Source organism: Mya arenaria, chromosome 9, assembly GCF_026914265.1.
Source record: "Mya arenaria isolate MELC-2E11 chromosome 9, ASM2691426v1".
Lineage (NCBI taxonomy): Eukaryota > Metazoa > Mollusca > Bivalvia > Myida > Myidae > Mya > Mya arenaria.
The window spans coordinates 45719277-45732192 of NC_069130.1; the positions used below are offsets into that span (position 1 = coordinate 45719277).

The window sequence follows — 12916 nt, forward strand, 5'->3', positions numbered from 1 at the left end:
GGGAAGGGGGCAGTTGGCATTTTAAAATATGGCCACCCCCACTGACTGTATCATGGCCTGTCCTGCCAGCATCCAAGTTGTACAATTACAACAGAAATTTGAAAGCCTCCAAAAGTGTTAATATATCCTCACCATTGTGCGAGGTATGAAGGCGAAGAGAACAATTTGGAACATTCTCATCCTGGCATTCCAATGAATGTGCCTATCTAAGGGAGATAACTACAATTTTGGAAGTTTTATATGAAATAACAGTTCTCTCCCCTAGTTAATTAATAAGATATTTCTCCTGCAGGGAGACCTATTACAGAAATATTACCCTATATAAAAAACCACAAGTTTTATCTTTGGTTGATTTTGTGGTGAAAATTTAGCCATAATGTCACCAGGACATGTTAAAACCACAAGTGCATATTTTACTCATCAATGGACAAGCTTGTTATACAATTTCTTGTAGTAGATTAATTTCTTCTATCAATGATAATAGAGTATACACCTACATTTTGATAGAAAAACAAGATCTGTCATGTAAGGAATGAATTGCGTGATTGATGTCATTATCAGGGTATGAACGCAGTTGGGCAGGTTAAAGTGTGTGGAGTCCAAATGACACCATGTGTACTTTAACCAGACTGCATTCATATCCCTGATAATGATATCAATCATGCAATTCATAACTTATGTTTACACCAATAGCTCATTATTTATTTCCAGAATTGTTAATATATTACATTTTTCTTATTTTATTTTTGTCTTGGAACGAGCCATATTTTGTATACATATCTGCAAACCAATGATATAAGATTGCTGTTAAAAAATCAGATCCTAGATTTTCATATTTCCATTGGAAGATTAATGTTGTATGGCTTAAACCGTTTCCAACGGTTAAAGAAAACAAGAGCACCGCGAAACGGAGCATTATACGCCCGAAGAAGATTCGGCTTGAGGTCTTTAATAAACATTTAGGTTATGCTAGTATACTGCTTACTAGGTGTGAAGTGTATACAACAAAGGCTTAAACTTCCAATATTGAAACTTTAATGATACTTAAGTTAGCAGTGCTAATAAAAACCTTTGTTCAACAGTATTTTTTTACAACATAGAATAGTTGTAAAACAACATATGTACTGGTAAGTAGTGCAATGAAGGATGTACTAATATGGAATCAGATTTTATGAAATGAAATATTTTTATAAAAAAAATAGAATATCTGGAACTTCCTTAGAAAATCTGAGAATACAAGTTTAAAAGTAGCAGGACTTGGAAAGTGCTCACTACACATCCTTAGCAATAATTTGTATAAAGTTATCTAAAAACTGCTTTATTGGTTACAAAGTTGTGGCTAGGACACGTTTTCTAAAAATTCCTTTATTAGTAGTAACACAAAGTTGTGGCCTGGACATGGAATTGCTAACGTCCCCCAGTGAAATTAGCCTTTGAGGTACGGACCTGGAAAGCATGCTTGACAAATCCTTTTAATGTAGAGATGATTTGTATAAAGTTATTTGAAAATTGCTTTAGTAGTAACCCAGTTATGGCCTGGACATGGAATTGCTAACGTCCCCCCCCCCCAAGGTGATTCTAGTCTTTGAGGTGTGGACCTGGAAATTGCCCACGACACATCCTTTTAATGTAATGATGCTTTGTATAAAGTTATTTGAAAATGACTTTATTAGTGACCAAGTTGTGGCCCGGACACGGATTTGCTAACGCACCCCCATGGTGATTTTAGTCTTTGAGGTACAGACCTGGAAAGCATGCTTGACAAATCCTTTTAATGAAGAGATGATTTGTATAAAGTTATTTGAAAATTGCTTTAGTAGTAACCCAGTTATGGCCTGGACATGGAATTGCTAACGTCCCCCCCCCCAAGAAACCCAACAAAAGAAAGGTACCCACCCAAAATTCATGTCTAGTTTTCTTCAAATTCAACATTTTTGGCAAGGATTTGGTGGAAACCCTTGCTTTCTCTAAAAACCTGAATATCTCGGCTGCGGTAACTGCGTGTCTCTCTCGTGTTGAGCTCTTAAGGGGTTTGCAGTAGATGAAATTCCGATCAACCTTCAACTTCCCCTCTACGAAGGTAAGTCTCGCTTAATCTATCATTAAATGGAAACAACCAATGCTTTAGCTAACAAATACATCTAACGAGAGTTACCCACCAATAAAGAAAGACAACCACTTCAGCATAATATCACAAGGGACAAGAGTTACTCACCCTGCATCTTCATCTTCTGAGTCAGGCTCTGTGCACCAGCACCAGAGACGCTTATTCGACTTCACAGCATCTTTCATAATGTATCGTGCTCCCATGGTGGATATCTACTCTTGAATCACAGTTTCATCACACTTAAATATTCCGAATCTCCGTGTTTCTGTTCCCCATTTCATTTGCAATGCATTTCATCAGTTTTAATCACACTGTTGCGTTCCAAATCACCCTATTTTATTTTGCTGATCCATTATTTTGATGCTAATTTCGTCTTTCATTCTTTCAAACTCTTATGTTCCGTAGTTCTATGCAAACAACTGTCATAAAATAGCTCTTTGGACAGCTTTTAACCAAGCGTGATTTAATTTGTCAGTTTTATTCTCTAACACTGTAATCAATAAAACAAACTTTAAAACTGCTTGCAAAATCACACTTTTATGCACGATTCGCATGTTTATCATTCATATTTCTATTTGCTTGAAAGTCAACATGCTGATCTTAATGAAATTCAACCTCACAATGTTGTTACGGAAAATCTCATTTCCTCTGCACAGGTTTTCCACAAATGAAATCCTTGCTCAATTTCATAGGAACCATTTTTTTTATTTTTAGTTTGACCAAGAATTAAGTCTTAAATTTTAATGTGATATTACAATTAAAATAACAGAGCCAAAACAATTTAACTTAAAATATTCTGCATTTAAAAATACAATAATACTCTCTTTCTTAATTTTTTTTTTTTTTTTAATAATTAGCTAGGTCTTAAAGCTGCACTCACAAAAAATGAACGTTTGACAACTTCATTATTTTTTTCTTGGAAATTCGTGCCAATTTTAGTGTAAATGTCTGAAAACCAGTGATACAAGATTGCTGACAAAAGATCATAAATAATATCACAGTTTTTCTTACTTATGGTTGGTGATTGATTTTTAATTGCAAAAGAAGTTTTCCCAAACAATTTAGATCTGTTCTATTGTGAGTTACCTTAAAAGACTGAATTGAAGGCATTGATACCAAAATCAGCTGATTCTCACAGAGACAAAAACTCAACAAATGTAATAACTGACAATCTTTGAGAGTGCAGCTTTAAAGAATTAAGTTGTTGTTATACATAAAAAAGAGTGGCCTTATTGTGAAAAGCTGTGACACATTTTTCTAGAATTTTCTAGGAACAAACTGACAAGTTGACATATTTGTTTTGAAAAATAGAATAAAAATTAAGAATCCATATATTTCCCCAAAGAATCTTTTCTCTGGAAAAATTCTAGACTTGGAGTCATATTCAATATCTGTTTAATTGCATACAAGAAACTTGTTGTTAACTAACTGAAATGTAATTCTGTCTAGCCAGAATTTCTGTAGAAACTGTTTGGAAATGCATTAATAAAGTAAAAATAAGTACATTTTGACAAGAAAATCAATGTTTTCAAAAGTAACCGCTATTCATTTTATCTTTAATCATTCTAAGCTTTGTTTTATTAATTTTACACAGTGACCTCGACATTTAAAATAAAACTATTGAATTTTAAATAATTCTTCATCAAAAACATGATCCCTTCTGTCAGCATTGTTTATGGTAGAATCATACTTCAGATTTCTAACAAATTGTCTGCTACTCATTTTAAAATGTTGAATAAGTAGTAATAGATAGTGTCTATTTTTGGTCTTTTAAACAATCATCTGTTTAGAAGACCAGAAGTAAATGCTAACAATAGAAGTGTTTGGCGCTAAATGTCCTTTTAATACTAATAATATAAGAAATAGATAATGTTTATTTTTTGTCTTCTAAACAATCATCTGTTTAGAAAGCAGAAGTTTATGCTAACAAGCTTAATGTTTTGCGCTAAATGTCTCTATAATACACTTTTTTTTGCCAAACTGCACATGCAATAATCTAAACAAATCACAACAAAACCCAATTAATTACTTAATGGAACTTTGGCAGTTATTTTGTAGAAATCCTGAACAATCGAATCAGAATCTATCCAGCAATTCCATTAGCAGAGACACACGTCAAAACAATAAACACCATTAGAATGAAATTACTCTTTTTATTTGAATGTTTATTTTGATTGCACAAGATTTATCCCATGTTAAGAAGCTAAGATTGTTATGTTGATATTATTCCATGTCCTAGTATATTTGGAATCATTACAAATTATAAACAGAATTCCACCTTTGTTTTAAACAAGATTGTCTTCTACTCAAATTTACTTACACTTTTTTTTACATTTTTTTTAATCCAAACCAACAAAACTTAAAATAAAAGCATCAAGCTGTTTCCCTGATAGCATACAGTCTGACTTGTTTTTTACTTCAATTCCCAGAACAATAGCAATCTAGCAGAAGGAATCAACATTAAACTCAATACATTAAAATTCTTCAACAAATACTGTGGTTGCACTGACATGCTGATTCCAGAAAGTATTGGCAATCTCCATGCAGTTGTTACTTCCCTTTGCTAGGGAGCATAGTAACAACTCAGCCATCACCACACCACATGATGATGGGCAAAATCATGTGACCACATTCAAAAATCCTAAGGAGATTGTAACATTGGGTGAATTTATAACTGAATATACATGAAACAAGTGAAACATCTAAGCGCAGCTTTATCAGAAATATGTGGTCTTGCTGTTTTGTCGGAAATATGTGGTCTGTATCGCCGCTTTGTCAGAGATTTGTTGCAGATTGATTTAATCAAGGTGTTTGAAAAACAAGAGGGCCCTGAAGTCCCTGAATCGCTCACCTGATCCAATAAAGGTCATCAACAATAACATTCTGATCAAGTTCCATGAACATATGGTCATAAATGTGGCCTCTAGAGTGTTAAAATACTTTTCCTATTATTTGACCTGGTGACCTAGTTTTTGATGCACATGACCCAGTTTTAAACTTGACTTAAAGATTATTAATATAAGCATTCTGACCAACTTTCATGAAGATACAGTCATAAATGAGACCTCTAGAGTGTTAACAAGATTTTCCTTCAATTTGACCTGTTGACCACACATGACCCAGAATGGACCTTGACCAAGTGAGTATTAATATTAACAATCTGACCAAGTTTCCTGAAGATACAGTCATAAATGTGACCTCTATGGTGTTAAGAAGCTTTTCCTTTAATTTGACCTGGTGACCAAGTTTTTAACCCCAGATGACCCAATATCGACCTCATCCAAGATTTTATTGAGGGTAACATTCTGACCAAGTTTCATTAAGATAGTGCCCAAATTGTGACCTCTAGGGTGTCAGTCAAATTGTTGACAATGGACGATGACGACAGACGACGACGGACGACGGACACAGGGCGATCACAATAGCTCACCTTGAGCACTTCGTGCTCAGATGAGCTAAAAATGCAGTGGTAAATTAATGGCTGCACAAAGTTGTCCAGAAAATGAAGACAACCATTTAAAACTTTATTTACGTTCCACTCAGACTATTGACTGTGACCTTGACCTTTGATCAATTGACACACAACCCCAAATAGGGGTCACCACTGAAGCTTCATGGTAGTAGGACACATAGTTCTCAGTTATTGTGTGGACACAGTAGGTCACACTGTTCTCATTTAATGTGCAGACAAAGTTTTCATAATACTATTGACCATGATCTCGACCTTTGACCTACTGACCTAAAAAACAGTAAGGGTCATCTACTGACCAAGGGCAACCTTACAATTAAAGTTTCATGGTCTTTTGTCAAACTGTCCTCTAGCTATCAGGTTTACATGACTTGGTTTTACTGACAGACCAACAAGCAGACATTATCAACACATGTGCAACCTTTTCTCCAAAGGATAATAAAACACAGCTCTTTGATATTCCTGAACACAATGCATTTGCAAAGATTTAATCCCTGGAGGCATGCTAATATCGAATTTCATTGAAATTTTCTAAAGTTGGAAAAATCATGATTAAAACTATTAAGGATTTCAAAAAAAACCTGTGCAACTTGTTTATTTGGTAGAATGCTGGAAATGCTATGATACATTTGAGAGACTTATCAAACACATTGATTTCATGAAACTGCCATTTTCAATTAACTTTTGAATTTTCTATTTTCTCTGATCAAGAGAACTCGCTTCAGGTTAATGATGTGATTAAATCTAACAAGTCTTTTTCAATGCAGATACAAGTCGTATATCGAATCTGTGTCTATTTTTGTCAGTTTGCTACAAATTTGCGTGACATATTCAAAATAGACAATTATACTTTTTTTTTTTTTTTTTTGGCTGTTTGAAATGACATTTATACATTTTAAGACTATTGATGTTACAACTCTTTAAAGATCAGTAACAATATCCTTCAGTGTTCAGCCGACATGTCTGGGATGTCAATAATCAGGGATCGCCAGACAGATTCACATTTAACCATTCAGAAGAGCTCTTACACAGCAGTTTACAACTGCCAAATTTCCAGTGTGTGTATACCACGTGATTGATTGTGTCATAAATGCTATGTCAGAAGGCAATATTTTGCTCTAAATGATGACTTTAAACAAAGATAATTTAACAATTTCCTCAACATTTCAAATGAAACATAGCGCAGTCTACGCCACTTACAGAGCCCCACCTTCAGTCTTTTACCAGAGTAAGACTGAGAGTTTAGTTTCTGAAAACACTTCGACAAACCCTTCACAAAACAGCCGTATGATGGTGCACTGTCGAAACATTAGTTTGGAAGCAGGTTTGTCGAAGTGTTTGAGTAAAGTAACCACCTAATAAAACTGCAGTAATGCAACTAAGGGCATAGTCTGTCCTTGATTTCATTTTTATATGTGAAGAAAAATAAAAGTTATCCTGGTTTTAAGTTTTCATTTTAAGTAAAATGTTGCCTTCCGACATAGCATCTATATATGACGTAATTTATCACGCGGTATACACACACTGATTTCCATTAATTGATTTTAAGAAGCCTGCACATGCACACAAAATAAAGGCATTCGAAGGGCATTTCCTACTGAACACTAAGAAAGTTAGTATCTATTTTTGGTCTTCTAAATGCAACATCTATGCCTAATAAATTAATTGTTTTGAAAATCAAACATGAACACTTACAGTTACTTCTGCAAAAGACCTCTGTTTTCTATGTAAAATACTGAGCATAGCGTAACTATGCAAAAATTACTGTTGAATATATCATTTACGAAACTAATAAGTTGGCAGTACTGCCAGGCTGCCAACCAATATTTTTAGTTAAAAGCAAAATTGAATAATAACTTTCTTAGTGTTGACGCGAATGCCTCTTTACTTGGCAGCACATTGCTATAAGCACTGGATAACCCATTTAATTTAAATCCAATAACTGACTGTTTGGAACTATGATTAATTTCTTCATAAGCTTTCTAAATAATTAAATCGCTCAATCCAATACGGCAATCTGATTTACAGAGAAATGATCACAATGTTAACGCTAATACTTTTATTTCATGAGAACCTTTTATAAAATCACTTGTTATTTCTATAATGTGAAAATTCCTAACGGCCCATCCCATATGATTTTTCCAGCTGCGTACTCATCCATATATATCTCCTTATTGAACAGAACAATTTTTAATAGCCTATAAATATAGGACTGTAATTTCAAAACCATTTTCTTATTTTACATTTTGTGGTCAAATAAAAATACTTGCCACTATTTATTTCCAACAACATTTTAATGCTTCCTATTTAGAGTACATAATTAAAATGATTGCATAAGAGCTAATGGGAGGGAATGGGCAGGAATGGGAGCTAATGGGAGGGAAATGGGAGCTAATGGGAGGGAATTGGAGGGAATGGGAGCTAATGGGAGGGAATGGGAGCTAATGGGAGGGAATTGGAGGGAATGGGAGCTAATGGGAGGGAATTGGAGCTAATTGGAGGGAATGGGAGGGAATGGGAGCTAATGGGAGGGAATTGGAGGATATGGGAGCTAATGTGAGGGAATTGGAGGGAATGGGAGCTAATGGGAGGGAATTGAAGGGAATGGGAGCTAATGGGAGGGAAATGGAGGATATGGGAGCTAATGGGAGGGAATTGGAGGATACGGGAGCTAATGGGAAGGAATAAGAGCTAATGGGATGGAATGGGAGCAAATGGGAGGTAATTGGAGGGAATGGAAGTTATTGGGAGCTAATGGAAGGTGGTTGGAGGGAATGGGAGCTAATGGGAGCTAATGGGAGGAAATTGATAGGAATGGGAGGGAATGGGGAGTAATGGGAGCTGATGGGAGGAAATTGGAGGGAATGGAAGTTATTGGAAGCTAAAGGGAGAGAGTTGGAGGGAATGGGAGGGAATTGGAGGATATGGGAGCTAATGGGAAGAAATAAGAGCTAATGGGAAGGAATGGGAGCTAATGGGAGGGAATGGGAGCTAATGGGAAGGAATTGGAGGATATGGGAGCTAATGGGAAGGAATGGGAGCTAATTGGAGCTAATGGGAGGGAATGGGAGCTAATGGAAGGGAATGGGAGCTAATGGGAGGGAATTGGAAGATATGGGAGCTAATGGGAAGGAATAAGAGCTAATGGGAGCTAATGGGAGGGAATGGGAGCTAATGGGAGATAATGGGAAGGAATGGGAGATAATGTGAAGGAATGGGAGCTAATGGGAAGGAATGGGAGCTAATGGGAGGGAACAGGATGAAATTAGAGGGAATGGGAGCAAATTGTTATGGGAGGAAAAGGAGGGAATGGTTATGGGAGGAAAAGGAGGGAATGGGAGCAAATGGGAGCTCATGGTTAATGGGAGCCTTGAACACCTCCAACAAGTGACCAAATAAATTGAAATGGGAGCTACACCTGGTCTCTTGGTGGTGGTGGGGGGGGGGGGGGGTAATCCAACAAGATGAATTTTGATGCAAAATCTCAAAGATGCTGCTGAATAGGTTCAAATGTGTATTTATATATTCTATCGTAATTCAAAAGAAGGTAAACATCAAGTTCAAATGTTCTAATACATGATTGAAATAAGTGACATTTAAGGAGAAATATGGAAATTGTTCCATACATATAAGGCCAATATCAGAGGTGTAACTCACCTGTATATTTGATAAGGGGTGTAACTGTACGTATGCATCTACCAATGGCATATTCGAGTTGTCTGTTACAAATATTACACTTAAACATAGGCTATAAAAACTCGTACCTGTGGTTCTTTTGTTAAAACTAAATATAACAGGTATCACATGAATAATTTTAAAGTGATTTTAAAGGACAGTGTTTCCAGTCATCAGCAACCAGTCACAATCAAAAGGAAGAGAATCTTTTGTTCATATTCCTTATAGCAGTCTAACTAACATTTCTTTCATAAAAAAACATATTTCATCTATTCATGGACATCAAAATGGTTCATTTACAACATATTTTAAAGAAAGCTGAATGAAATGTGTTATTAATAAGTATATACTATTCATGCAATTTAAAACTTTCCCATAGACACCTGTCCATTGAAATAGTAAACATATATATCCCTATAGACATGGCCTGAAGTCAAGTCGCATCTTAATAAAAACATGTGTGATGCTATTTATTGAGGAAATATTACCCCTTTATTGCTCAAAATAATTGTTGAAAATAATCCAGCATTGTGTTAATTCTAGCTAACAACATTTTTTATCATACTGAAACATGTGAATAAGCAATCGGATTGTTAAAAAACTTGAATACTGCGTAGACTTTAACATTAGGCTATGAGCAAAAACTTAAGGCCAGAGTTTTTTTATTTTTCGCTCTACGGGAGCGCCGTACCTAAATATTGCAAAACCCAAAAAAGAAAAAGATTCAAATTCCTAACTTTATTTTTATTTTTTCCGCCGTCCGTTCCTTCGATCTCCAATAGAAAATAAAATTTAGTGTTATTTAACCTAACGCTAATTTCACAACAACAAAAATTATCGCGCACAGTTTCCAAGATGGCGGAAGCCGGCGATTATTGCTTATAAAGTTAACTGAAATATGTTTCATTGTTTTGTGATGCCATGATGAAAATAAAACTTGAAACTTGCTTAATATCATCATCTAAGCGCTTATAAGGAATATGGCTGCCTTTTACTAAATTTTACAGTGGATTTACCGGGTAGTTTGAAGACTGATTTTGTTGTTCATAAAATCGTGGCGTTTTTTTGTGATATCGGAACAGAATTGTATTTTCTTTACATCGAAGCATAAAATAACTTAAATACTTCTGTGTGTAGACCTGTTTACACGGGGACACACTGAAAATTGGAATTAGCTGTACAGTTTCTGAATACAGAAAAAGACGAGAATGTGACATTGGATTTGGCATGTTTGTCTAAAAGACAATAAAGTTATACCAACATATTGCATACCATTTTAAAGGGCATTGACTCTTCTTTTCATGTCACCTATTTTAAAATGGATTGTTTGTATGTTGATTAAGAAACTTAAAAGAACTGGAATCGACCGTGAAATCTGGTAAGTTTGAATAACATACCTTGTTTCTTTCTTGTATATCAGACATTAAATTTCCTCAGATGTGTTGTTTATCTCATTATATATACCCAAAATGATATTAATCAACATTTTAGACACAAACAATGAGCCAGATGTCTTTGGTTTTGCCAGTGCAAGTTTCAGTGACTATTAAAAAGACTACAAAAGTGTAGAAGCACATATTAAAATCATGCACATATATATACAGAATTAATTTAATTATTTACATGTGAAAATGATAGCTTGTTTTGCCTTTATAATACAGACTATTGTTGCATCATTTAATCGATTACCAGTTATTTGCAAATATTTAGGTCCTTAGTTTTCTATAATTATTTTAATAACTTTGGATTTTTGATGAAATGTTTGATAATTTTACAAAGATTTAAAATGAATAACATTTATGCTGCGGCTGTCATTTTATTTTCTACGAACTTTTTGGCATTTATTCTTTAAGAAATACATAACTTAGATAGTATTTAACTTGAGAAATTTTGGACTTTCTGAAAGTATGGACACTACAAATATATTTGAAGAAGTTGTATTTTTTTAAATAATGCCCTGTAACAGCTGTGGCACAACACTATTATACAACAGGCTGTATGGAGTACAAAACAAGTGTGCACAACTTCAAAACATGCATTGTATAAAAAAAATAAAAAAAAATATGGAAAATCCATCTTATTTTTATTCTTTTTTCTCGACACTCATTTTTCGACATCTTTTTCTTATTTTTATTCCCTCCTCCTGGTGCTTATTTTTGTAAAAATTCCCGTAAAACGAAAAATAAAAAAACTCTGGCCTTAGATGAAGGTGAAAATAATTCTCACGTACATAAATTACATTGTGCAAATCTTATTCTACAAATCACCTTGACAATCATGTTTTTGTCAAAAGAATCTCTTCCAAACCTGTTTCATTGGCTTTATAATATCTTCGTAAAATCATATGCTAATTTTTCACAACTTTTTTTAAAATCATTATCTTTTTATTTTCCAAATGCAAATTTATTATCTCGCCATCCAAAGAATTTCTCATTTAAAAGTGAAATTTAAGTACATATGAATAATTTTGGCATAAAATGCAATCATCTTAAATTCAGGGAAAATGTCAAAGATTATCTGACTGAATTGGCATTTCGCTAACTCCATTAAATAAAAAAATAAATCCATCTTGAAATCTCAAAGGAGAATAAAATATTTTCTCAAGAAAATGCACGAGGCTGCAATTCTGGAATTGTAAACTTACTAAGAATTCCACCAATAGGGTGTGTTGATTGTCCAGAGCGCCCATAAATTTTTCTATCAAATGTCACCATGACCTTAACCTTTGACCTATTGACCTCAACATAGATAGGTGTCATATTCTTACCAGCTGACCAACTGCATACCAGGTTTGGTTTAACTAGTATTTATTTTACAATGCAATAAAGTTACAAAAATAACACATAATAGCAAGGAGACAGATAATCACAAAGTAATCTTAGTGTTTGCCCTACATTTTCAGCCAATCAGGGGTGCTATATTTTAAAAATGTTCAGTTTTTTATTTGTGAAGAATCGTTACTTATTGCTGAAGACGACTCTTCATGAATAAGTAAATGCTCTAACTGCGCATGCGTATATAGTCACGTCTAAATTTTGCATATGCAAGGCGCAAAGTTTCAGTGTCAACGCTGATTTAAATGATATAGGTTAGAGTTTATTAAGTAATTTCTTCGTGAATAAGAAACCAAGGTTGCTTCACTATGCTCTGCTTCCTTAGGTTACTTATTCACAAAGAAATTATTAAACTCTAACTTATACATGGTAGTCAATATTTTGAAAATATCAAGGCCTAGTTTTACTAGCAATTAAACACACATTTACAGAATTAAGAAGCATAAATGCTTTTTCTAAGTCGCTTTTCTGCATATATATATATACATAGTTTCAAGACTGTATGCCAAGAAGCCAAATACAAAGTGTGATGCAGAAGAAGATGCATATTAAGACCAGATTTTTCAATTACCCCGGTAAAAACAGATAAATTATAAGTTGAATAATCTTGGAAAAAACAATTACACTGTTTGCACGATGACTATATATTGTCTTTATCAAACCGACTTAGTAAATGAGAACCGGTCATAAAATTTAAGCCATATCTGATTTCAGGGAAAAGGAAATTTAAACAGATTTTATAGCATTATTCAAACAAAAACAGCACAGCCTAATGGATCAGTTGTAAGTAATTCTTTGTATTCTTTGTAATTTAAGTGCAAAGTTTTGAAC

The 12916-nt window shown here is 34.2% G+C and overlaps 1 protein-coding gene across 3 annotated transcripts in view; it reads right to left on the reverse strand.

Moving 5' to 3' along the window:
- Positions 1–12916, reverse strand: part of LOC128246867 (rap1 GTPase-activating protein 1-like) — a 168550-nt gene that overhangs the window by 93384 nt on the left and 62250 nt on the right. The window contains exon 1 of one of the 3 annotated variants that reach the window (XM_052965366.1): positions 2216–2534. The exons of the other annotated variants lie outside the window; for them this stretch is intronic. Within the exon in view, the coding sequence (XP_052821326.1) occupies positions 2216–2310 (95 nt within the window). The 5' untranslated portion in view covers positions 2311–2534. Of the gene's footprint in view, positions 1–2215; positions 2535–12916 lie in introns of those variants that run through there. 3 annotated transcript variants of the gene reach the window in all.